This window comes from Oncorhynchus kisutch, linkage group LG15, assembly GCF_002021735.2.
Source record: "Oncorhynchus kisutch isolate 150728-3 linkage group LG15, Okis_V2, whole genome shotgun sequence".
In the NCBI taxonomy this organism is placed as follows: Eukaryota; Metazoa; Chordata; class Actinopteri; order Salmoniformes; family Salmonidae; genus Oncorhynchus; species Oncorhynchus kisutch.
Window position 1 is genome coordinate 19,654,138 of NC_034188.2, and position 27,326 is coordinate 19,681,463.

The 27,326-nt window shown below is 43.3% G+C and overlaps 1 protein-coding gene across 2 annotated transcripts; it reads right to left on the bottom strand.

Moving 5' to 3' along the window:
• Positions 1 to 130: 130 nt before the first annotated feature.
• Positions 131 to 27,098, bottom strand: LOC109905002 (long-chain-fatty-acid--CoA ligase 1). 2 transcript variants are annotated; one of them, XM_020502111.2, is made up of 21 exons: positions 26,989 to 27,098; positions 15,325 to 15,551; positions 14,691 to 14,805; positions 14,539 to 14,603; positions 12,378 to 12,479; positions 12,102 to 12,201; positions 11,692 to 11,867; positions 11,407 to 11,439; positions 11,248 to 11,299; positions 11,028 to 11,101; positions 9,909 to 9,986; positions 9,584 to 9,718; positions 9,334 to 9,468; positions 9,100 to 9,195; positions 8,632 to 8,704; positions 8,299 to 8,387; positions 7,887 to 8,003; positions 6,798 to 6,941; positions 3,727 to 3,828; positions 3,301 to 3,372; positions 131 to 3,181 (listed from the first exon to the last, which is right to left on the bottom strand). In XM_020502111.2, exons 1-21 carry the CDS (start codon positions 27,020 to 27,022, stop codon positions 3,041 to 3,043), a joined length of 2,160 nt encoding a protein of 719 aa, XP_020357700.1. In that variant the 5' UTR covers positions 27,023 to 27,098; the 3' UTR covers positions 131 to 3,040. The 2 variants fall into 2 exon arrangements, with proteins under 2 accessions (XP_020357700.1, XP_031645678.1); XM_031789818.1 differs by lacking the exon at positions 26,989 to 27,098 and adding an exon at positions 20,814 to 20,861.
• Positions 27,099 to 27,326: the final 228 nt, after the last annotated feature.

A 27,326-nucleotide genomic window follows, 5' to 3' on the forward strand; every position in this document is an offset into this window, starting at 1 on the left:
AGACAATTACACTCATATGACCTTGACGAGATGGTGCCCTCTACTGGATCGGATGACTGGATCCATCAGACAAAACACTCATGTACAGATGGCTAGAACTACTCTGCCATTTTAAATAAATACACAAATCTGTTAATTGGGAAAAGTTTTCCCCCTGAAAATCTATATTTATTTTTTTACAAAACAAACAAATCCAAGACAACATAGTAGTCGAAATAATACATCAACACCAACTTTAAACTATGCAATATTTCATATTAGCTACTGTTTTTTTATCACTCAATTTTCACAAGTATGTGGTACATTTTGAAAACTCTAAGAACACTTTCAACCGACTGAGTAGAATAAACATAACCAAAATCACAAGTTCACTGCACCAAATCACTCAATTCAGATACATATTCAATCTATCCATCTGCTTTCAAAATGCAATATTCACTTTACTTTTGATATGATTTTTTTGTCAAACAATCACAAACTACTGAACCAAAAATGTGTAGTTAACATATATAGTTTGATAACTGGTTAAAACTAGAAATGTGTATCTTGTATTTTTTGCCATTTGATTAAATGGTAGTTAAAATGATTAAATTGTGAGTATAACATTATCTGACGTATTGGGGACTAAACTAAATGTGCTCATACTATTTAATGGAAAACTTTGATTTAGCACAAATGAGTCAGTGGTGAAAGATGTGTGAAACCCCAATGAATGCAAAATCAAAGGTTCTGAACATAAGATAGGTGGCATTATAAGTGTTATCAGTTTGAGTTTTGAAAATAGACCACTTACATCTAAGAAATGTGCCAAATTGATTGAAAACTGTAAATCACATACCATCTGATTACACATGTGAAACAGGTTGTGCACATGAATCAAATAACACCACAACCTAATAAAAACAGCTAACAATTCATTAAAATAATTCAGTTGAATGACTTTTTCCCCACACAAATAATTTACACATATTGTATACCTTACAAAGATTGTCTGTAGAAAGTCTAAATTCAAATGCATCTAAAGTAATGGCGTTGAATGAAATGAATAAGATGCTATAGTCCTTCCCAAGATTACATTGAACATTTTTACAATCATGGTTCTCGATCTCAAGCTTTCACATCATTGAACCACTGAAGAACTATGCAAACAAAAACACATCCCCTATATAGATAAATATCTATCTATATATCTAAGAAAGAAAAAAAAAATCACATTTAGGCTTTAGTGTTTAGGTGTTTGTGTTGGAGGGTGTTCTGGAAAGTGAGAACATGTAGCCCTGAGAGTTGCAGTACAAAAGGAGGAGATGCCTGAGAACTCAGCACAAACCACTACTTCATTTGATGCTGATGCTTCATAAAAAGTCCATAAAAAAAACTCCTTAGGATTACACACATTCATGTATTGATACATCTTAACCTGAAAAAAACATTCCTGAAATGATTTATTATGCAATACAAATCATTACCCTATAGCAGGGGTCTCTAATTACATTCATCCACATGCCAATTTGTTTCTTGAGCGGATGGTTGGGGTGCCAGAACATAATTACAAATCATTTGTAAAATGCAAATTGACTGGAAGAATCCGAAACAGACAAAAACAATCATTTCAACCCTTGATTACATTGGAATATGATCACATATTTATTCATGGTAATACTTTGAAACAGCTTTTCTAAATTAAAATCACTTTGGAGATGATTCTGCCACCCACCCCACTCCCAAAAATAAAATTGTGGAAATGTGTATTTGTTTGCTCAGAAAACTTGTCGGGACACCTATTGGGGTTACCCAGCCATATAGAGTGGTAGATTTTCTACAGGTAGGCATGTATCCTAAGATATATTTCCCCTTTACACGGTTTCACCATCCCTTAAAGCCTATGATAACATCCAAGTCTTCATTGGAATACATTGTATGTTTGCAGTATATATATATATATATATATATATATGGCCCTAAAAATTGCCAAAGACTCCAGCCACCCAAGTCATAGACCGATCTCTGCTACCGCACGGCAAGCGGTACTAGAGCGTCAAGTCTGGGACCTAAAGACTCCTTAACAGCTCCTACCCCCAAGCCATAAGACTGCTAAACAGTTAAATCAAATGACTACCCGGACGATATGCATTGACCCCCTTATTTATTACAATTTTTTGCACTGACTCTCTTGCACAGGCTCCATGTACACTCACTAGACTCTAACCACACACACACACACACACACACAGAGACGCCACATGCACACAAGCGCTGCTGCTATTCTGTTTATTATCTATGCATAGGCACTTTACCCCTACCTAAATGTACCGATTACCTTAATTACCTCGACTAACCCTGTACCCATGCACATTGACTCTTGACCTTGTATATAGCCTTGTTATTGTTATTTTTATTGTGTTACTATTTTTCCTTTAGTTTATTTAGCAAAGTTTTCATACTTTAAAAGAAACTTGGCATCATTGGTTAAGGGCTCTTAAGTAAGCATTTCACAGTAAGATCTACCTACACCTGTTGTATTTGACACATGTAAAATGTGATTTGATTAGTAATATACATGATGGCACTGGACGGTGGTGGTTTACTGGTACCTCATTCACTTGACCTATTGAACATCACCAATTGACAACTAAGATGACTGACGTGCTCACAATACTCAACTAGTAGCAAGATAGATAGACAAGCTTTGGAAAAGGAAGCCCTGAAAAATGAGAGCCGGGTGTGTCGTTTGTTCTGTACACGAGAAGACTAATGAGGTATGGTATCATTTACTGACAGTTGCTATACACCAGTATATGGTATTATTTACAGTACTGATGCTATGTGGTATCATTTACTGACAGTTGAGAGTGACATCAAGAACAGTTTATTCTTCCCTAATGATCCTATTGTGTTTTGTTCCTATTCAGACAGAGAGCAACTGGTCATACAGGGTAAAGTGTATCCATAGACCAGGCCTCACAGACATGTCCTCAATCAGTTTCATAGAAGACCTCTTCTACCAGCTCTGGTTACACCCTACCTTCCGTCCTCCCACTGTTCACATCTTGATCTTGGAGTACAGTTTGTCGATCTGCTCCCTGAAGTAGTTCCTGAGTTCTGCTCTCTTGGCTTTCAGGGTGGGAGTGAGAAGTCCATTTTGGATAGAGAACATCTCTGTGAACAGGGTGATGTCCTTCACCTGATCAATACAAGAGACATGAAACAGATAACAGTTATGTTCTCTAGTTAAGACCTGATATGTAATCAAACAGACTGTTAATATTCTCTCAAATATTTTGTCTAAGATTAACCCTTTACCTGCTCAAAAGATTTCAGACCACTGTCTTTTCCTAGTTTCAAGATGTCTTCCAAGATGGCCTTCTTTACATCCTACAGAGACAAAAACACTTCATTTCAATGGTGTGAATTCTCCAACATATTCAAGTCAATGTTCTATATCAGGGAGGGGCAACTAGCGGCCTGCAACCCTCCCTTTTGTAGGTCCGCAGCTCAACCCCCCCCTCCGAATAAAAAATAAATACATCTGCAGTTTCTCTTATGTCAGTCACTCAATTAACCCATGTCAGTTAACATTTTTTTATTAACTTAACAGTCTAGCCAGCTATCATGGTCCAACTACAGACCAGGGGATCCACATTGACATCCCTCTTCTATATGGAACGAGACTGTTGAAAATATATCAAGTCTAAATTGTGAATCGGTGCAGATGGTCAGTGGTCCTACCATGTTGTTGCAAAGGTCTCCGTAGGATCCCTCCAGTCCTCTCTTCTTGGCCCAGCCAGGAAGGAAGTCAGGATCTGGCACAATGATGGCTACTAGGCATGCCTGGAGGAGAAAAACAACATTATAGCTGAGGGCTGTGCATTCTCACTCTGTCCACCTCATTTCCCAATGTTGCCATTAGCACAGCCAAACACGGAAGTGAAGGATTCGACTCCCACTTTACTTCCCTACTGCAGTGTGCCAGTGGCAAACTTGTCAGAGTAAATTATTTGAAAGAGTCAATTTATAGAGTATAAAAGTAAACAAGTGTATAAGTGTAATTTAATATATATATTTTTTAATTCAAGTTTGCTAATGTTAGCTAGACCTACTAGTAGGCTAGGTCTGTTGTGATAAAGTAAGTTGTGTCAGAGTTAAGGCCCGGGCCATCCACCAAGCCAATAACAATAACTAACGATAAATTACAGGCTACACAACTAGAAAACATTGGTGAGCATCCCCACTAGAGGATTGTTTATCCTTTTACATTGCTACACCTGTCAATCAACTGATCAACGCATCCTACTGCACACTTCCTATTAACAAGGTGGTAACACAGATACTGGTTCAGACCATTCAGTGCTTTCATGGTGTGTTCATCGTCAGTGACAACGGCAAATAATACTTCAATGTACAGTGCATTCGGAAAGAATTCAGACATGGACTTTTTCCACATTTTGTTACCTTACAACCTTATTCTAAAATGTATTAAATAATTGTTTCCCTCTTACATCTATACACAATACCCCGTAATGACAAATCAAAAACGTGGTTTAGACATTTTTAATTTACACAAGTATTCATACCCTTTGCTATGAGACTCAAAATTGAGCTCAGGTGGATCCTGTTTCCATTGATCATCCTTGAGATGTTTCTACAACTTGGGAGTCCACCGGTGGTAAATTCAATTGATTGGACATGATTTAGAAAGGCACACACCTGTCTATATAAGGTCCCACTGTTGACAGTGCAGGTCAGAGCAAAAACCAAGCCATGAGGTTGAAGGAATTGTCTGCAGAGCTCCGAGGCAGGATTGTGTTGAAGCACAGATCTGGGGAAGGGTATCAAAAAAATGTCTGCAGCATTGAAGGTTCCCAAGAACACAGTGGCCTCCCTCATTCTTAAATGGAAGACTTTTGGAACCACCAAGACTCTTCCTAGAGCTGGCCACCCGGCCAAACAGGTGACCAAGAGCCCGATGGTCACTGACAGAGCTCCAGAGTTCCTCTGTGGAGATGGGAGAACCTTCCAGAAGGACAACTGTCTCTGCAGAACTCAACCAATCAGGCCTTTATGGTAGAGCGGCATGACGGAAGCGACTCCTCAGTAAAAGGCACATGACAGCCCGCTTGGAATCTGCCAAAAGTTACCTAAAGGACTCAGATCATGAGAAACAAGATTCTCTAGTCTCATGAAACCAAGATTGAACTCTTTGGCCTGAATGCCAAGTGTCACGTCTGGAGGAAACCTGGCACCATTCCTACGGTGAAGCATGATGGTGGCAGCATCATACAGTGGGGATGAAAATAGCTGTGCAGTGACGCTCTCTGCCCAACCGGACAGAGCTTGAGAGGATCTGCAGAGAAGAATGGGAGAAACTCCTCAAATACATGTGTGCCAAGCTTATAGCATCATACCCAAAAAGACTTGAGGCTGTAATCACGACCAAAGTTGCTTCAACAAAGACCTAAGTAAATGGTCTGGGTTTAAATACATTTCTAAAACCTGTTTTCGCGTCGTCATTATGTATGGTCCATAGCCGACGTCACTGCTGTTTACAGCCTAACTTGAATAACCGCTCACACCTCCTGTTTTTTCATGTCAAAATAACGGCAGAGGCAAACAGCTTAGACCTGGTCATGTAACCATTTGGATCAGTTTTGGTCTATTCTGGACAGTTTAGGTCAGAAAGGTACATTAGGACACTCAAGGTGTTGTCAGGATGCAGCCCAGTGTTAAGACAGACCTACTATAGGATAATATGGCCTACTACAGGATAACCTGCATCTCTCTTCCAACAGGCTATAGAAAATAAGTCGAAATAAGTGTCCAACAAGCTTTTGTAGTGTGGGTTTTCCTGGGACCCACAAGATGTAAGAGGATTTGCCGTGGCAGCGGAGAAGCCAGGTGCGTAAATGCTCTACAGAACAATGAAGACACACAGGCTAGAGATGTAGCCTCTCACCTAAATTAGAAGCATATGCATATTAGCCCATAATTCATAAGCTCAATGTTAAGCTTAATACTGCAGTGAATAGCCAGTCGATTTACACAGCAAAATAAAAAAATACTTCATTGGATAAGGAAATCATAGGTTAGGCAGCCTACACTATGTCCGGCGCCGAGGCTGTGGCGTGCCGGGTCATCAGCTTGAAAAGCTACCTTATTGTTTCAGCTTTTTAGGGACAAGAAATGTATCCTACCTAGACTACAACAACACAATGTAATGAAGAACGTTATTGTTTTCAAGTGAGTGCAAAACTGTGGTCTAGGCTGTAAACTGCAGTGAATAACCATTACAAAATAACCACTTATTTGAATAACCACTACAAAAGCCTGGCGTTTTAAATGCATATTCATTTAGAAATAACTGCATCTAGCCTGCCTGATTGGGCAAGTATTTTTTTCTCATCATTTAGCCTACAAGGTCCAGGCACATTAGCAGGACAGTAATATGGTGTATTTTGTCATGATGTATCAACTAACAGAAACATGCTAATGCAGGGATTTCTAGCGGGGTGCATACTAATTATGATAATGCTCAAGCGCGGAGAAAGTTGTATCCATAGGTTCTGCGTTTGGCTTCAGTGCTTTAAAAGCGTTAAAAAATTAGGTGGATACCAGGGTCGTATTCATTAGGACTAAACGTAGCAAAACGTTTAGCATCTAAAAAAAATAAGGTTAAAAAAAAGTGTGTTTCTTATTGGACAGTGCAGGTAGTACCTCCCAGTTTCAGTCCATTAACTTTCTAATGAATATGACCAAGTAGTATATCCACTTTCCTTATGGACACAGTATCAATCCCTCCTTACCTGTAGGCTGTCCCCATGCACAAAGACCTGGGCCACTGCGTCACTCCTGGTGTAGATATTCTCTATCTTCTCTGGTGCAATGTACTCTCCCTGGGCCAGCTTGAAGATGTGCTTCTTCCTGTCCACAATTCTCAAAGTGCCGTTCTGTACACAAAGATGAGAGATCGTAATAAGAGTGTTATGAAACACTAGGTGGATATAGAGGCTGTATACACACTCGGTGGCCAGTTTATTAGGTACACAAAAATGGATCGCTCCTACAGTGAGTCATGTTGTCGTGGCTTGGTATATATAAAAGCAGGCATACCGGCATCCAATTACTGTTTGATTGAATGTTAGCATGGGCAAAACAGAAACCCAAGCGGCTTTGAGTGTGGTATGATAGTCGGTGCCAAGCATGCCGGATCCAGTATCTCAGAAACGGCCACCTTCATGGGCTGTTCACCCAGGACAGTGTCTAGGGTTTACCGAGAATGGTAAGAACATCCATTCAGCGGCAGTCCGGTGGGCGAAAACAGCTTGTTGATGAGATGTTGAAGGAGAATGGCAAGTATTGTGCAAGCTAACAGGCGGACAAATACCGGCGCATTGCAACAGTGGTGTGCAGAACGGCATCTCGGAACGCACAACTTGTCGGTCTTTGTCATAGATGGACTATTGAAGCAAACGACCACAGCAGGTTCCACTCCTATCAGCTAAAAACAAGAAGAAGCCCCTCCAGTGGGCACGCCCTCACCAACACTGGACAACTGAGGAGTGGAAGAACGTTGCCTGGTCCGATGAATCTCGGTTGCTGTTGAGTCATGCTGATGGCAGAGTCAGAATTTGGCGTAAGCAGCATGAGTCCATGGCCCATCCTGCCTGGTGTGAATGGTACAGGCTGGTGACGGGTGTACTGCTTTCCAATCTGCAGAAACGGTGTGATGCCACTGCGTCAGCATGGACCAACATCCCTGTGGAACATTTCCTGACTTGTAGAATCCAAGCCCCCCAAAGAATTCAGGCCGTTCTGGATGCACAGGGGGGTCCGACCGGTACTAGATAGGTACCTAATAAACTGGCCTGTGTGAGAGTGAGTTACATACTCACCGGTAACCACTTGCCAATGTCCCCTGTGTGGACCCAGCCGTTAGCATCAATGGTCTCCTCTGTCTTCTCTGGGTCCTTCAAGTAGCCCAGAAACACGTTAGCTCCTTTCACACACACCTGGAAAAACACACACACACATCCTATAGACTTAGTGCATGGAGTGTAAAGGGGATATGACCCATTTCAATGTTGATGAGGTAAACACTGCAAATACACAATCTTTACATTCTGAATGCATCCTAAATGGCACTCTATTCCCTTTATAGTGCACTGCTTATGACCAGAGGCCCTTGTCAAAAGTAGTTCACTATAAAGGGAGTAGGGTGCCATTTGTGACAGACTTCAGTAGAGTAACAGCTTCATGTTAAACAGCGCCACTCGGTACCAAGGGCAATGCCAGGCTCCCACCCACCTCTCCCTCTCCATTGGCAGCAAGGTAGTTCATCTCAGCCACATCCACCAGCTTCACCGAGTTACATGGCAGGGGCGCTCCAACATGACCTGGGGAGGGAAGCACAGAATCAGCCCAGACAGAGTTAGCCTCCATAACACAACTAGCCTATGTCCCAAATGGCACCCTATATAGTGCACTACTTTTGACCAGAACCTTATGGAATAGGGTGCCATACCTCACAGGACCCCCAGAGGGAGTTGGTGACTGGCTATAGCATACAACCTCTCTCCATAAACGGGATGACTAATGTGTGTGACGGTTAATGTAACGGTGGGGAATTGTGTTCGTTACCTGCCGTCCAATCCCCTGGTACTGTCATTGTGCAGCCCGCTGTGCATTCAGTCTGTCCATACCCCTCATACAACTGTTAAAGGAAAATATACTTTTTTGGTACCGTTTCCATTATTTTTATGTACGATGCAGGACTGGGTCTGTCCTAGACATTGCATGGGAGTCTTGTATTGATAACATACCGCTGGATTTCATTCATATCAATACCAAACTGACAGGCAAATTTCTACCTGAGAAACTTCAATTGTCTTGAATGGCATGTTAACCATTTACCCATCATGTGACTTTCAGAGCCTGGACCTTGCACTAACTAGTCCGACACAAACGTATAGCCCCTACAATCCACTTTACTGGCCTGGAACACTCATGAGATCCTACAGCTGGGCATCAGTATACCACCACACTACAACCTCCGCTGGCGCTATCCAATCCCAGAATGCACCAGTGGAGACCCTAAGACAGACTCACTTGGCAGCCCAGCGCGGCTCGCAGGAACGTCAGCACCGTGGCAGACACGGGGGCAGCACCTGTTATCATCAGACGCACCCGTCCTCCCAGACTGGCCTACAGGGGGCACCAGCGAGAGACTAGAATCAGGAGGTCATTAAGATGGCTGGACAAGTTTTAGACATGTTTTACTATGTGCCATTCAGTGATCTGAGAAGCATAGCAGTTCTCTCAGTCAGGGAGGAGATACAGTACCTGCACTTTCCTAAAGATGAGTTTGTCCCAGATGCTGTCCCTCCTAATGATGCCACTCAGCAGCTCAGCCTCTTTCCTTTTAAAGGCAAAGTCCAGCACCCACCTCTTCAGAGAGGTGTTAGCCTGCCCATAGATCTGAAGACAGGGAATTATGAGGTCAAAATAAAGCAACAACTGTAGTCAACACGAGAGCTGTAGCAGGCAGCAGGGCATTATAGGAAACGTAGTTAGGAGAGTCAGTGTTTCTCACCTTGTCGAACATCCTGTTGAGGAGGCGTGGCACCACAGGAAACACTGTAGGCCTCAAGGTGGTGAGGTCATCCATCAGCAGGCGGATGTCTCCCTGGAAGAAACCAATCCTCCCCCCATGCACCAGAATGACTCCCTGGGGTGAGAGGTCAGAGGTTAGAATAGCACAGAGGTGGAAAGGATAAATGATGTGTAAAACTCAAAACAGGTCTGTAGATATGGGACCATATCTGGAAAAAAAGCATCACGCACTTACTTTGTAGTAGAAGAATTTAAAGGTCAGAGGACTTACAGTAGCACAAAGATAGAAAAGCATGGATACATACCTCTACAACTCTCTCGAACATATGAGCAAGGGGCAGGTAGGATATATGAACATCATGGTGGTCTAATATGAGGTGATCCTAAAGGATACACACGCACAACAAAAACACATAGAACAAGGGGAGATAATGAGACCCCCTACAACCACCACCCCCTCAAAAATGTGTGCCAGAGGCAGGTATGACAGCAGTACATTCTCGTGGTTAGGCAGGCAACAGGCCTGGAGCCCACAGAACCAGAGGAGAGTAGATGAGAGGACAGAAGCAGGCGGGGCCAGAGCAGCACAGAAAGACAGAGATACAGCGGGTTAGCATGTTAGCGCTGAAACAGATACACCGGGTTAGCGCTGAAACAGATACACCGGGTTAGCGCTGAAACAGATACACCGGGTTAGCATGTTAGCGCTGAAACAGATACACCGGGTTAGCGCTGAAACAGATACACCGGGTTAGCGCTGAAACAGATACACCGGGTTAGCGCTGAAACAGATACACCGGGTTAGCGCTGAAACAGATACACCGGGTTAGCGCTGAAACAGATACACCGGGTTAGCGCTGAAACAGATACACCGGGTTAGCGCTGAAACAGATACACCGGGTTAGCGCTGAAACAGATACACCGGGTTAGCGCTGAAACAGATACACCGGGTTAGCGCTGAAACAGATACACCGGGTTAGCGCTGAAACAGATACACTGGCATTAGCAGAGAGGAAAGAAAGAGGTCCAGAAATAAGTTACAGCACAAATAGCTTAGCAGTAAATCTTGGCACTTGCAAAAAGGAGGTAGAGTAAGACAGACAAGCCAGACACAATAGAGACAAGGTTTCACAGCACAATTTGTCAGACAGCAACAGACAGTCCTCATGAGCATGTGGGTATCATATTAGATGGCAAGACAGTGTTTATACATGACTAGGTTGGGCGTAAACATGATATTTGACACCATCTTTCCTCACAATCATTAGCTCGTATGGTTCACAACGACAGGAAACATTTGAATACCAAGGGGCTGAAGTGACTATATCCTGAACTATGGGAGTTAAACTGCGGAGAAGACGATGCACAAACCTATTTGCTCACATATGTGTTAGTCGTAAAAGAACACTGTTCTATTGTTTTACCTCAATGACTTTGATGAAGGCAGAGCAGTTGGAAGCAACATTCCCATGTGTCAGCATGGCTCCCTTTGGGTTCCCTGAGGAAGACAACACAAAAATGAGAGACTAGCCTCATACATGTGGACACATTAAACAGTACTCTTCAGATAGAGCCACATAAGAGGGCCATAGAGGCCATCTTAGGACAGTGCTCCATTTGGCATTGGATCATACAATGGCGTACCTGTGGTTCCACTGGTGAAGCAGACAACAGCCATGTCTTCAGGACTGGGAGGCTGCAGAGGGCAAAGGGTCACAGGTCAAAGAACTGAATGAATGAAGGTGAAATCAACTTCAATCAATATGGGGCAGGAGGGAGGGACAGATAGGCATCTTTACTCACAACTGGTTGGTGGTGGTGGGCCTTGCCGATAGCCTAGAAGAAGACAACATGAATGAACGTAGCTTGAATATGTAGTAGCACAAGCTAGTCTCATGGGACAACACCAGATTGTAGGACTTCACTTGTGGTAAAGACAGACGCAAAACAACGCAATTCTAGACTGCGCCTACCTAAAGTCTGCGGTTTAGCACACAAAAGCAAAAGCTCCAAGAATTTGAAGCAAATTTAGTTCCCGAAAGTGGTAAAACAGACAGCCAAGTTATAAGTCAGAGTTTCTACCCTCACCTCCACTTGGCTCAGGCTGAGAATGTCGATGCCACAGTCCTTCCCCTTGGCCACCAGCTCATCCTCAAAGGGCTCCATGAGGATGATGGTTCTGACACGGTGCTCCCTGCCAGAGAAGCACTCCAGGACCAGCCTGGCCTTCTCAGGAACGTCACACAGTATGCTGGAAATGTTGGCTGTGTGCACGTGTACACACACAGAGAGGAGAGAGAGAGAGAGAGACAGAGAGGAGAGAGAGAGAGAGAGAGACAGAGAGGAGAGAGAGACAAAGAGAGAGAGGTAAATAGGGTCAACCACCAAACCCACAAGAAATGATTTCTCAACGAGATAAGCTGGGCATACAAAAGCTGATGGAAATATTACAATTGAAATGTATTCTTATTTGAGAGCTTCTCTTGGTTGTTGCTCACCCTTGTCGATGACATAGGCGATGGCCTCAGTGCCCAGAGTGTCATACAGGGGCACAGCCACCAGGGAGAAGGTATAGCAGGCCAGCTCAGCGATGGTCCACTGCAGACACACAGCGCATATGACTCAAACCAGTCTTATATTGCTTCTATAGAGTAATGCCTGTGTAGTATTTACCCCACATGTAGCAGATTCAGAATGAACCAGTTGAACGTGGTTAACATTGTATGTGACTGTCCTATTTCATGACGTACTGCTCTTCAAGTGGTCTTGCTCACCTCTGGTCGGTTCTGAGCGAAGATGCCAATGAACTGGTCTTTGGTTTTAGTGTGTCCCCTGTGGAGCAGCGCTGAGCCCAGGTTCTCTGCCTTCTCTGCTACCTGGGGGTGGAGGGGACACAGCTCGTTATTTAACTCGGCAAGTCAGTTTAGAACAAATTCTTATTTACAATGACGGCCTACCACAGCTAAACCCTAACCTGTAAGACACTGGGCCAATTGTGCACCGTTTTATGGAGGGCACACGGCTCTTTAGGGATGGGGTGGAGGGCACACGGCTCTTTAGGGATGGGGTGGAGGGCACACGGCTCTTTAGGGATGGGGTGGAGGGCACACGGCTCTTTAGGGATGGGGTGGAGGGCACACGGCTCTTTAGGGATGGGGTGGAGGGCACACGGCTCTTTAGGGATGGGGTGGAGGGCACACGGCTCTTTAGGGATGGGGTGGAGGGCACACGGCTCTTTAGGGATGGGGTGGAGGGCACACGGCTCTTTAGGGATGGGGTGGAGGGCACACGGCTCTTTAGGGATGGGGTGGAGGGCACACGGCTCTTTAGGGATGGGGTGGAGGGCACACGGCTCTTTAGGGATGGGGTGGAGGGCACACGGCTCTTTAGGGATGGGGTGGAGGGCACACGGCTCTTTAGGGATGGGGTGGAGGGCACACGGCTCTTTAGGGATGGGGTGGAGGGCACACGGCTCTTTAGGGATGGGGTGGAGGGCACACGGCTCTTTAGGGATGGGGTGGAGGGCACACGGCTCTTTAGGGATGGGGTGGAGGGCACACGGCTCTTTAGGGATGGGGTGGAGGGCACACGGCTCTTTAGGGATGGGGTGGAGGGCACACGGCTCTTTAGGGATGGGGTGGAGGGCACACGGCTCTTTAGGGATGGGGTGGAGGGCACACGGCTCTTTAGGGATGGGGTGGAGGGCACACGGCTCTTTAGGGATGGGGTGGAGGGCACACAGCTCTTTAGGGATGGGGTGGAGGGCACACGGCTCTTTAGGGATGGGGTGGAGGGCACACGGCTCTTTAGGGATGGGGTGGAGGGCACACAGCTCTTTAGGGATGGGGTGGAGGGCACACAGCTCTTTAGGGATGGGGTGGAGGGCACACAGCTCTTTAGGGATGGGGTGGAGGGCACACAGCTCTTTAGGGATGGGGTGGAGGGCACACAGCTCTTTAGGGATGGGGTGGAGGGCACACAGCTCTTTAGGGATGGGGTGGAGGGCACACAGCTCTTTAGGGATGGGGTGAAGGGCACACAGCTCTTTAGGGATGGGGTGGAGGGCACACAGCTCTTTAGGGATGGGGTGGAGGGCACACGGCTCTTTAGGGATGGGGTGGAGGGCACACGGCTCTTTAGGGATGGGGTGGAGGGCACACGGCTCTTTAGGGATGGGGTGGAGGGCACACAGCTCTTTAGGGATGGGGTGGAGGGCACACAGCTCTATTTATTTAACCTTTATTTAACTAGGCAAGTCAGTTAAGAACAAATTCTTATTTTCAATGACAGCCTGGGAACAGTGGGTTAACTGCCTTGTTCAGGGGCAGAAACAACATATTTTGTTTTATCTTGTCAGGTCGGGGATTCGATCTTGCAACCTTTCGGTTACTAGTTCAACGCTCTAACAACTAGGCTACCTGCCGCCCCCAGGGGAGGGTGGGGTGGAGGGCAAACAGCTCTTTAGGGAAGGGGTGAAGGGCACACCGCTCGTTAGGTAGTTAATGATACACACTCCAGGATGGATGACTCAGCAAAACACCTGGGACATATTCATTAGTACACACTGTAGCAAAACATTTTGCATTGGAAAATTATTTAGCAAGAACGGTTTCTTATTGGACAAGTTCAGGTAGTCCCTCTCCTCTGAGACCCTGTGGTCTCAGAGGAGAGGGGGAACACTAGGAAGAGTGACAGAGGACTGTAAGTTCCTCACTGGGGGAGGTGAATCCCTTGTGGTTTGGATGGGAGTGGCTGGCTTTCTGTTTAAATAGAGCACTCAGACACACCACAGGGCCTTGTAGACTGTTTAATTATGATAGAATAGTGCACCAAACAATCTTTGACTGCCTAAAACTACATTTGGTATAAGATCTAACCAGAAATATATTAATCATACTATAAAAAGAGAAAGTGACATTAATGTTGTTGTCCTACCTCGGAGTATGACAGCCACTCATAGGACTGGCTTGGTTGTCTTGCTCCAAGACAGGGACCATTGTCTAGTGGAAAACACACAATGAACATTTCAAATCACCTCAACGTCATAGTACGTCAAGTCTACATAAGGTGCTTAGCGAGACACTCACTGGAGACCCGTGCGCCCCGGAGGAAGAACTCATACATGGTCTTGGCGTCGTTGTACAGGTGGGTCATGTGTTTGTCGCTGTCCATGAGCGCTGACCGACGGGCATACTCTCCTCCCTGACAGGAAACACAATAAACAGCCATCATACAGGAGACTAGCTCACTGTCTGACTACAATAGGTATGCACCAAAGACGTCGGCACAAACACCAAGATTTAAAACTGAGGAACTCCTCTGTGTGCTACTAGTATAATGACTAGTGGTGGAGAAGGTTGTTCATTGTGCTCATCCATCCTGTTCTTTTCCGAGTCATTTCTGTTTGTGTGAAGCATTGTGTTTACTCACTCAAGTATAGCTACACACGCATCAAACTAAGCTGGCCAACGCCTTTTCTGGGCCAAGTGTGGTGGGTACGCTCCACCCATGACATAATGCCACTCTCAGGCTGGCATATTCAGCCCTTACTATGACACATGAAGTGAGGTTTTACTTGAAGAGGCTAACTTGATGCAGGGCTGAAAGCAACGAGAAAAAACACGTACCTCTTTACACATAACGATACTTTCAGGCATTGCCACGTCATACAGAAAGCATGCCATGTCCTTTACAATAGCAGGTCGGTGCCTACCTACTTACCGGAACCTCGACGGACTGCATTTTCAGGTCGCATGGTGGCTTCAGTGCCTTGGGCCGGGTGGTGTACCAGTAGGTTGTGAGAGCAGCAAATGCCCCCACACCCACCAACGTGTGTGTGGACAGACTGCGCAGGTACTGCCGCACCTCATCCAGCTCGGGGAAGCGCAGCTGATTCAGGAGCTGCTGGGCTTGCATGGTTGGGCCTTTGCTAGCGTCTGTCTGTCTGTCTGTTGGGAAGAAGAGGCATTGTTAAATTAACATAGTCACGTACTATGTCCTAAACCATCAAACAAATTTCCTCCTGGTGGGAAATCAAATCACAATCCGTATCCTAAAAAGGTCCATTTCTATGTTAGTTAGCTACTAGCTTAACATGTACTAAGCAGGGAACACTGGTTGTGAAATCAAATCAATGTTTGTCACGTGCGCCGAATACAACAGGTGTAGACCTTACAGTGAAATGCTTACTTACAGACTCTAACCAATAGTGCAAAAAAGGTATTAGGTGAACAATAGGTAAGTCCCCAAAAAATAATTTAACAGTAAAAAAGACAGTGACAAATAACAGTAGCGAGGCTATATACAGACACCAGTTAGTCAGGCTGATTGCGGTAGTATGTACATGTAGATATCCATATGCTACTCTATATTTAAAAGATCATACTCTCGCTGTAAACATTCTCAGGTTTGAAATTCCCATGGCATGATTTTGGCATGATTTCAGCATTCATTCACTAATAGCTAGTCTTATCCTCTGTGTGATACTACTAGTCTGTAGAACAATGGGTTCACTATGCTCTCCAATAACCCGCTCTCTTTCTTTCTCTAGTAATAGGTAGGGACAGGAACATTTATCAGTGTTGTCATGAAAACACACAGAGCAGAGGGTCCTTTATAGTGAGTGTAGGGTTGTGGTTCTATTGAACTTTGGAGCAGATAGTGGCCTACATCCCAGCGACCAAGGTAGATTAACCCACTAGAGTCTAAACTTGCCTAAACCTGGGGGGGGGGGGGGCTACTAAACCAACATATGGAATTGCTTTAAGACGCCATCAGGTATCTAAAATATTTGATGAAACATAACTTGAATTACGATCATGTCTCTTCGACCAGATTTCCTAAAATAAGTTCACTTTTAGCTGAATTCCCGATTATTATTTTTTGGTTGCCAAAAAACAGTGCATCCGGAAAGTATTCAGACCCCTTTACTTTTTACACATTTTGTTACGTTAGAGCCTTATTCAAAAAAAAAAAAAAAAGATTTAAATTCCCCTAATCAATCTACACACAATACCCCATGATGATAAAGCAAAAATGTATTGCAAAAAAAAAAATGTAAATAAAAGGTATTTCTAAGTATTCAGACCCGTTGCTATGAGACTCGAAATTGAGCTCAGGTGCATCCTGTTTCCATTGATCATCCTTGAGATGTTTCTACAACTTGATTGGAGTCCACCAGTGGTAAATTCAATTGATTGGACATGATTTGGAAAGGCACACACACCTGTCTATATAAGTTCCCACAGTTGACAGTGCATGTTCATAGCAAAAACCAAGCAATGAGGTCGAAGGAATTGTCCGTAGAGCTCCAAGACAAGATTGTGTCGAGGCAGAGATCTGGGGAAGGGTACCAAAATATTTCTGCAGCATTGAAGGTCCCCAAGAACACAGTGGCCTCCATCATTCTTAAATGGAAGACGTTTGGAACCACCAAGACTCTTCTTAGAGCTGGCCACCTGGGCCAAACTGAGCAAACGGGGGAGAAGGGCCTTGGTCAGGGAGGTGACCAAGAACCCGATGGTCACTCTGACGGAGCGCCAGAATTCCTGTGTGGAGATGGGAGAAGCTTCCATTAGGACAACCATCTCTGCAGAACTCCACCAATCAGGCATTAATGGTAGAGTGGCCAGACAGAAGCCACTCCTCAGTAATAGGCATGACAGCCTGCTTGGAGTTTGCCAAAAAGGCACACAAAGGACTCTCAGACCATGAGAAACAAGTTTCTCTGGTCTGATGGAACCAAGATTGAACTCTATGGCCTGAATGCCAAGTGTCACATCTGGAGGAAAACTGTCACCAAACAAGTTTCTCTGGTCTGATGGAACCAAGATTGAACTCTATGGCCTGAATGCCAAGTGTCACATCTGGAGGAAAACTGTCACCATCCCTACGCGGAAGCATGGTGGTGGCAGCATCATGCTGTGGAGATGTTTTTCAGCTGCAGATACTGGGAGACTAGTCAGGATCGAGGGAAAGATGAATGGAGCAAAGTACAGAGAGATCCTTGATGAAAACCTGCTCCATAGTGCTCAGAACTTCGAAGGTTCACCTTCCAACAGGACAACGACCCTAAGCACACAGCCAAGACAATGCAGGAGTGGCTTCGGGACAAGTCTCTGAATGTCTTTGAGTGGCCCAGCCAGAGCCGGACTTGAACCTGATCGAACATCTGTTGAGACCATTGTACCCATGAAGATGCGAGGCTGTAATCGCTGTCAAAGGTGCTTCAACAAAGTACTGAGTAAAGGGTCTGAATATTTAGGAAAACATGATATATCCGGAGGGGGGGGGGCTAAAATACATTTGCAAACATTTCTAAAACCTGTTTTCGCTTTGTCATTATGGGGTAGTGTGTGTAGATTGATGAGGGGGCTGTAATGTAACAAAATGTGGAAAAGGTCAAGGGGTCTGAATACTTTACGAATGCACTGTCACACACATATTTAATAAACTTCGAGGGGCCGCAAAAAATTATAATAAATTGCGGGCGACCTGTTGCCAACACATCATATCCAGTCAAACAAGTGATTCAATCCACATCAGTTAGCTAGATAAAGCAGTTAACGCCAACAGCCCTGGGTTCAGAATATGGAGGTGATGGCCCCCATGCAGTGCCAGCAGTGGATCATGCCTAGCAGGCAGGAGGAATGTGTGCCTTTGACGTAACCCTATAGGACCAACATGACTTCTCACCTACTTCTTCTGTCTATTATTGTCCCATGCATTTATTCTCAGACTGTTACACGCAGACACATCACCTGCTGCTAGAAAGATGCACAACACAAGGAGGACAAGTCTTGTCAGGCCCAACTGCTTTCCTGTCAAGTAGGCTATTTGATAGAATTTGAAGACAGTGTGGTGGAAGTGCATAATAACGGACTGACCTATTTATAACCAAGCCTTACTCTAGTACTTGAGTTTCAGTAAAAAGCCTAACAACCTCCGCTCTGTCCACATGCTTCCCTTCCCCAGGTTTTACAAGCAGCGTGGAAAGGTTTAAAGAGAGCACCATAGTGTGATGTAAACGCTCAGACATCCTTCAGATGTCTTTCTCCACAGCAGATATGCAACCAAGAGTGTCCTTCTGATCCACAACTTGCCACCAAACAAAACAGGTAGACAATACTGGGGTCTCAGAACTGGTCAAAACTACTGCACTTTCAGCAAATGCAAGTGTACTGTAGTGAGCTACAATACTAGTGCCTCCAAGAGTAGCTAGCTGATCCAAAGTGTCACTGATTCAGAGAAGCCACATGTTGCCTATAAATAGCAGAGATAACAGCAACATAGAGGTGGCTGGCCAGTGGCATACAGTGAGGGCCAAAAGTATTTGGACAGTGATCTTAACATAATTTTTTTTTTTATCGAACTCATCATTATTCATGATTATCCGTAATCATGGTAGCATCCACATAAATGTAGAAATCCACATATTATGTTCTTATTTACAATAAAAGTGACTCCAAAATGACACAATACATTATTTATCATTCATTTCTATTGGGCACAAAATTACCTGAAACAACCTAAAACTGCAAATGCATCCAATAAGTTTGTTGAGTCACAAGCTTTGTAGTCATTGCGTGCCAGGAATATGGGACAAAATAAAACACTTTTTACTACTTTAATACACATAAGTGAACTTTTCCAAATACTTTTGTTCCCTAAAATGGAGGGGGGGATATGTACAAAAAGTGCTGTAATTTCTAAATGGTTCCCCCGATATCGATGAAAATACCCTCAAATTAAATCTGACAGCGAGTTTGCACTTTAACCTCATATTCATTGTATAATTTCAAAAGTGCTGGAGTACAGAGCCAAAACAACAACAAATGTGTCACTGTACATACAACACACACACACACAGGTTAGAGCGTTGGGCCAGTAACCGAAACGTTTCTAGATGGAATCCCAGAGCTGACAAGGTAAAAATCTGTCGTTCTGCCCCTGAACAAGGTAGTTAACCCACTGCTCCTAGGCCGTCATTGTAAATAAGAATTTGTTCTTAACTGACTTGCCTAGTTAAATAAAAATAAATACACACACACACACACACACACACACACGTCTCTAGCTAATCAGAATGAGGGAAAGACTAAGGTCTTCTTAGCAGGTCAATATGTCTGTCCTCACAGGTGGCTGGCCAGTGGACAATAGTGCAGGAGCCTATCTGGTCAGATGACAGTTCACAGTGACCAGAGGACAGGTAATATGTCATGTCTCAAAGGTCAGACTCAATGGTCCAACCCCATTGGCCAGAAGCCCCTCAGATATCCGCTAAATGATTACAGGAAGTGGTGATTGAGTGGGTGAAGATATGGTTAAAGAAAAATATATATTTTAACAGCAGATTTTACTGGGAAAATATTAGTGGAAAGGACAGAAGGATTGTGCTGCTGTTCAATGGATGGGGAGGTTAATTAGCTATGTACCACAATGTGTAGGCATATTATTGTGAGGTTACTCGAGGTAACAAGAACTTTGAATAATCTGTTACATCCTGATGGTGACAGACGACATAGATCAAGTAGTACCACTACCAGGCCAAGAACATCAGTCAAGGTCTGGCCAGGGAAGCCATGCATCCAGTCACATCATAGCCTTGTTTGCCCTCCCAGGTTTTTCTGCCTTCCAACCAAAAGGTAACCTGAAACCTACTACAGCAGCCCGCCCGACCTCTAAACTTGGCAAGACTGGGAAGTAAAGGATCACCCCATGCCCTATCAGCCAAGCAGACTGAGGGAAGGGAGGGAGGAGCGGGAGTGTAGCTATTTAAAACAACATGAAGGTTGAACGGAAAATACTGGACAGGGGTGTGGTAGTGTGTGTTGGATAGGGGGAGCAACTCCCATTAACACGTAGAACAATTTATGGAGTGTGAACCATCAGACATCAAGACAGAGACACTGAAGTTCAACTGGAGACTCATGTCAAAGCCTTTGCATTAACACATGGGTTAATCTACAACCCCACAGTTATGGAGTCCTGGTTAATCTCATCACTCATTTACATCATCTTCTTTACTTATGGACATACATCCAGAGCAATGCTTGTTTCAGAGGCGTTGTGACTCATAAGTGACTGGTGGTGAGTGATGTGCGTGTCCTTCAAGCCAAATCTTTTCATTCACTGACTGGGCTTATTTACATGGTAAATTCTACACCTCAGGCTCAGATTATATCATAGTCACTCTCAAAGCACATACTCACTTCACTACTAGTGGCCAAGTCTAAGCAGTAGCAGTGTCTGGAGTTGACAGGCTGGTCACCTAAGGATTAAGAAGGGGGACAAACTCACTGCATTTGGTTCATACAAAAGCTCTTCCTAAACTGCAGTGTTTACAATAATGGAACACCTGAACACATCCAAAACCTGGAGGTGTTACAGTACAATACTATGATCATTACTCTATTGAGGGAATTACAGTACTATGATCATTACTCTATTAAGGGAATTACAGTACTATGATCATTACGCTATTAGAGGAATTACAGTACGATGATCTAGAGGTCGACCGATTAATCGGAATGGCCAATTAATTAGGGCCGATTTCAAGTTTTCATAACAATCAGATTTTTTTTTTTTTTACACGTTAAATAAAGATTAAATAAACTAGGCAAGTCAGTTAAGAACACATTCTTATTTTCAATGATGGCCTAGGAACGAGGCAGAACGACATATTTTTACCTTGTCAGCTCGGGGGATCCAATCTTGCAACCTTACAGTTAACTAGTCCAACGCTCTAACCACCTGCCTCACGAGGAGCCCACCTGTTACGCGAATGCAGTAAGCCAAGGTAAGTTGCTAGCTAGCATAAAATGTATCTTATAAAAAACAATCAATCAACGACTGTTGTTGCACCAATGTGTACTTAACCATAAACATCAATGCCGTTCTTAAAATCAATACAGAAGTATATATTTTTAACCTGCATATTTAGCTAAAAGAAATCCATGTTAGCAGGCAATATTAACCAGGTGAAATTGTGTCACTTCTCTTGCGTTCATTGCACGCAGAGTCAGGTTATATGCAACAGTTTGGGCCGCCTGGCTCTTTGCGAACTAATTTGAATTATGACATAACATTGAAGGTTGTGCAATGTAACAGGAATATTTAGACTCATGGATGCCACCCGTTAGATAAAATACAGAACGGAATAAACGTTTTGTTTTTGAGGTGATAGTTTCCGGATTTGACCGATGGCTCGTATTTCTGTGTGTTTATTATAGTTAAGTCTATGATTTGGTATTTGATAGAGCAGTCTGTCTGAGGGGTGGTAGGCAGCAGCAGGCTCGTAATAGTCAAAGGTATATGGTTTGAGAGAAATAGTCGACGCGTTATAATTCCTGTGGCTAAATATAAGCGAAGATTATAATAATAACTTGCGGCTGAACTTGAAAGGGGTTCCTTCGTTATTTTACCATTCATGTCTTCCCATACAGAATGTCTTTTTTTATTTTTTATTTTACCTTTATTTAACCAGGTAGGCAAGTTGAGAACAAGTTCTCATTTACAATTGCGACCTGGTCTTGATCTATTTCAAATAAGGTCTGTGTTTCATGCTTAAACCGCCTCTGTGTTTTGATACCCGTGTAAATCTCACTAGGATAAGGTAACGTTTGTCAAAATATTTTCATAAATCCACTCTACAAAAAAAAAAATATTTGCTTATACTTAGCCAATATTGATCAGTTACCTTGTCCTATGGATATCTACACAGCTATAAAATTGGCAAGGTGGTGTAAGCCTACACGAAACACAGACCTTATTTTAAGTGAATCTAAAAATATCCTATGGAATAAATGAACGAAGGAACGGCTTTTCAGATTTTACTAGAAGGTGTCATGGGAATTATGACTAGCACTTTGGTAGTCAATTCTTACCATGTCCATTATTAAAATAGGATTTCCTGCATATAGAAATTACAGTTTATGTTTTCAACATTCATCACAGGTAACTTACTCTATTTTTATTCAAACAGTTGAGAGTATTTGTCTCCTAAGCAGACTCTTCAGTATCATTGTCACTTCAGAGCTGTGTGTGTTTTACAGATGGCAGAGAAAAGCAGAGCACCAGTGTGGGACTATTACATGGAATTGGCACCAGGGAAAGCAAGGTGTCTTATTTGTGATAAAGATGTATTATATGTATTATATTAAGTTAAAATAAAAGTGTTCATTGTTCATTCAGTATTGTTGCAATTGTTATTATTACAAAAAGGTGTGTACATACATTGGGGCAAAAAAGTATTTAGTCAGCCACCAATTGTGCAAGTTCTCCCACTTAAAAAGATGAGAGAGGCCTGTAATTTTCATCATAGGTACACTTCAACTATGAAAAACAAAATTAGAAGAAAAAAAATCCTGAAAATCACATTGTAGGATTTTTTATGAATTTATTTGCTATTTATGGTGGAAAATAAGTATTTGGTCAATAACAAAAGTTTCTCAATACTTTGTTATGTACCCTTTGTTGGCAATGACAGAGGTCAAACATTTTCTGTAAGTCTTAACAAGGTTTTCACACACTGTTGCTGGTATTTTGGCCCATTCCTCCATGCAGATCTCCTCTAGAGCAATGATGTTTTGGGGCTGTTGCTGGGCAACACGGACTTTCAACTCCCTCCAAAGATTTTCTATGGGGTTGAGATCTGGAGACTGGCTAGGCCACTCCAGGACCTTGAAATGCCACTCCTTCGTTGCTCGGGCGGTGTGTTTGGGATCATTGTCATAATGAAAGACCCAGCCAAGTTTCATCTTCAATGCCCTTGCTGATGGAAGGAGGTTCACACAAAATCTCACGATACATGGCCCCATTCATTCTTTCCTTTACACGGATCAGTCGTCCTGGTCCCTTTGCAGAAAAACAGCCCCAAAGCATGATGTTTCCACCCCCATGCTTCACAGTCGGTATGGTGTTCTTTGGATGCAACTCAGCATTCTTTGTCCTCCAAACACGATGAGTTGAGTGTTTACCAAAAAGTTATATTTTGGTGTCATCTGACCATATGACATTCTCCCAATCTTCTTCTGGATCATCCAAATGCTCTCTAGCAAACTTCAGACGGGCCTGGACATGTACTGGCTTAAGCAGGGGGACACGTCTGGCACTGCAGGATTTGAGTCCCTGGCGGCGTAGTGTGTTACTGATGGTAGGCTTTGTTACTTTGGTCCCAGCTCTCTGCAGGTCATTCACTAGGTCCCCCGTGTGGTTCTGGGATTTTTGCTCACCGTTCTTGTGATCATTTTGACCCCACGGGGTGGAGCCCCAGATCGAGGGAGATCATCAGTGGTCTTGTATGTCTTCCATTTCCTAATAATTGCTCCCACAGTTGATTTCTTCAAACCAAGCTGCTTACCTATTGCAGATTCAGTCTTCCCAGCCTGGTGCAGGTCTACAATTTTGTTTCTGGTGTCCTTTGACAGCTCTTTGGTCTTGGCCATAGTGGAGTTTGGAGTGTGACTGATTGAGGTTGTGCACAGGTGTCTTTTATACTGATAACAAGTTCAAACAGGTGCCATTAATACAGGTAACGAGTAGAAGACAGAGGAGCCTCTTAAAGAAGAAGTTACAGGTCTGTGAGAGCCAGAAATCTTGCTTGTTTGTAGGTGACCAAATACTTATTTTCCACCATAATTTGCAAATAAATTCATTAAAAAATCCTATAATGTGATTTTCTGGATTTTTTCTCTCTCATTTTGTCTGTCATAGTTGACGTGTACCTATGATGAAAATTACAGGCCTCTCTCATTAATAGAGGAATGACAGTACTATGATCATTACTCTATTAATAGAGGAATTACAGTACTATGATCATAACTCTATTAATAGAGGAATTACAGTACTATGATCATTACTCTATTAATAGAGGAATTACAGTACTATGATCATTACTCTATTAATAGAGGAATTACAGTACTATGATCATTACTCTATTAATAGAGGAATTACAGTACTATGATCATTACTCTATTAATAGAGGAATTACAGTACTATGATCATTACTCTATTAATAGAGGAATTACAGTACTATGATCATTACTCTATTAATAGAGGAATTACAGTACTATGATCATAACTCTATTGTCACAACTGAATGTGTTTCATAACATGAGGACCATTTGTATACATGCTAAATGGACTAAAGTAGTAACAACATGAATGAAAATAATTTCAGCAAGGTCACAACAACGGAGGCCTATGTTCTATGGGGGGGGGGGGGTATTGTGATGTATGGTGCTAATATCATATAATGGAGTCCCAAGCTCTATGCCCACAATCTGTCCCGTCTGGCCTCTCCCAAACATACAAGCACCACATTTTTCAAGACATCTTGGAGTGGGCCCCTTTAGAGGGAGGATGAGTGGAAGAAGTGCCCTCAACTCAAGAGTCCTAGTTATGCTACATCCTAGGAGGTATATATTCAGTATATCTTGCAACGGAAACCGTTTACTAAACAAACAGAACGAAAACGGGACCTACCTGAATTTGTCCAATAGAAACATTTTGGTTTCTGTTTGGAGTAAACCATTTCTGTTGCAAAACATTTAGCAACAGAAGAATCTACATTATAAATACAACCTAGGTTAATGGCTTTCAAATGACAGAATGAATGCATCTGTTCCTGTTCTACAAAGACAAAACAATGTCATTAACACCCAGAATGTCATCTCATCAGCTAGACCCCTTAATCATGAATGCCATAGATTGGACAGAGTGTAGAAACCACTCTAAAGCATCTTTATTTAACTAGGCAAGTCAGTTAAGAACAAATTCTCATTTACATTGACGGCCTAGGAACAGTGGGTTAACTGCCTTCTTCAGGGGAAGAACGACAAATTTACACCTTGTCAGCTCAGGGATTCGATCTAACAACCTTTTGGTTACTGGCCCAACGCCCTAACCACTAGGCTACCTGCCGCCTGTACTAGGCTACTTGCCGCACCTTTATTGGTTAGTGAAGCAACCCCATTGATCAGTCTAGGCTACTTGTGGTCACACTGGATAAGCTTGGATTACCTTTGCCCACCCAGGTGAACTAGGTTCACTTGGCCAAAGGTTGCAGCAGAACAGACCTCTGAGACCATTCCCTTTACATCAGGGGTGTCAAACTCATTCCATGGAGGGCCTAATGTCTTAAGGTTTTTTCTTTTTTCTTTTCCACCTAGACAACCAGGTGTGGGGAGTTCCTAACTAAATAGTGACCTTAATTCATAAATCACGTACAAGTGAGGAGCGAAAACCCGCAGGCACTCGGCCCACCATGGAACGAGTTCGAAATCTGTGATTTACATTGTCTCAAGACAGGCAACCAGGCCAGAGCAACTTGTTATTGACCAATAATTTGTTAAAATGTGCAGGTTGTACAGATTTCAATATGCAAACATAGGCATATTGGAAACAATACACCCAGCAACTCGGCAAGTGCAATGGGGAAAACAATGTCCTGACAATAATAGGCTTCAGGGAGGTTTTTGTACCGGAGCACAATGAAAACAATCAACATGATGCTCCAATGACACCATAAAGGAGTTTAACTGGTCTCACTAAAACTTCTCCAAGAGCAGAGTGTGAAATTACAAGAAATTGCATGTGTGTGTGTGGAGACACACAGGGGAAAGGCAGGATTAATGGGCCGTGCAAGAACCAAAGTGACAGCTGAGCTGGGACCTGTTGAGCCATCCAATGAGGGAGTGTCACCTTTCACCTCAATACCTATGGTAGAGAGAGGAGAAAAGACCCGACTGCTTCCGATGCAGCCATGGGGTGAGCAGGCAAGGGCGTGCTGTCATTTTTAAAACTCACAGTAAGGAATGCACAACCGAAATACATTAGGAAACGCTAGCTTCCAATTTGAACTACAATCAGGAAAAACTGCAATAACCGCTAAGGCACATACAGTTTAGCACATTGATTTGGTTTAATCTAGCGTGAGACACGTTTAATTGATCAATAGCGAAGTAAATTGTTTTTGCTACTAATTAATCTGGATAGGAGTAGCAAGTTTACTATTAACTAACAAATTGACATGGCATTATGAACAACTGTTACCAGACGTGTCTCTGTCGCTAGCGTGTGTAGCTCTATCTAGCTATTACATTACGTATGGATCCGATCCATTCAAGCCATAAATCAACAAATGTTTATAATGAGGCGATTAAAATCTGCCATCATTCCTCGCTACAATAATAAACAACGTTTATTTCATTGTATATTTTTGGCATTGTTAACATTTGCATACATTTGCTGAACGTTTCCATTCATTCATTGAGACATACTGGTATTTCAAGTTAAAGGCGTTGAATAGTCTCATCTATGAAGCATAAATAGCTTTCTAAAATAATCTATCGTAAAAACACGACATAGACAACAATGACAACCTACCTTTGCAGCGCGCCAGCGTTGTGATATTGACCATGCGTCTTGGAGGATGGCAAGTCCGCGGTACACCCGGCTCGTGAGGCGACGCTTAGCCAATCAGAGCCTATGTACGTTTTGTTTGACTTAAAATCGTTGTATGGGCACAACTCATTGGTGAATTTTGCCACTGTATCGTTTAACAGTTATAAAATAATTGTTGTATGCTGTGTATTGTTTCTCAAATCCGAATTTTGACCCCATAGGTCTAAACCCCTTTCTTTATTTGTTCCAGTAGAATATCTGAAAGGTTCAGCTCCACTTGCTATTTATAGACACATGAATAGCTTACTACACTCTTTAAC

What these genes read in the sequence shown, in the direction of transcription:
- LOC109905002 (XM_020502111.2), bottom strand. Translation starts at nt 27,022, where the DNA reads ATGGTCAATATCACAACGCTGGCGCGCTGCAAAG. An exon ending in TCAGCCTGAGCCAAGTGGAG is followed by an intron (nt 11,440 to 11,691) that starts GTGAGGGTAGAA and finishes GTCTTCTTCTAG; the next exon opens with GCTATCGGCAAGGCCCACCA. An exon ending in CTGCCAATGGAGAGGGAGAG is followed by an intron (nt 8,004 to 8,298) that starts GTGGGTGGGAGC and finishes GTGTTTTTCCAG; the next exon opens with GTGTGTGTGAAAGGAGCTAA.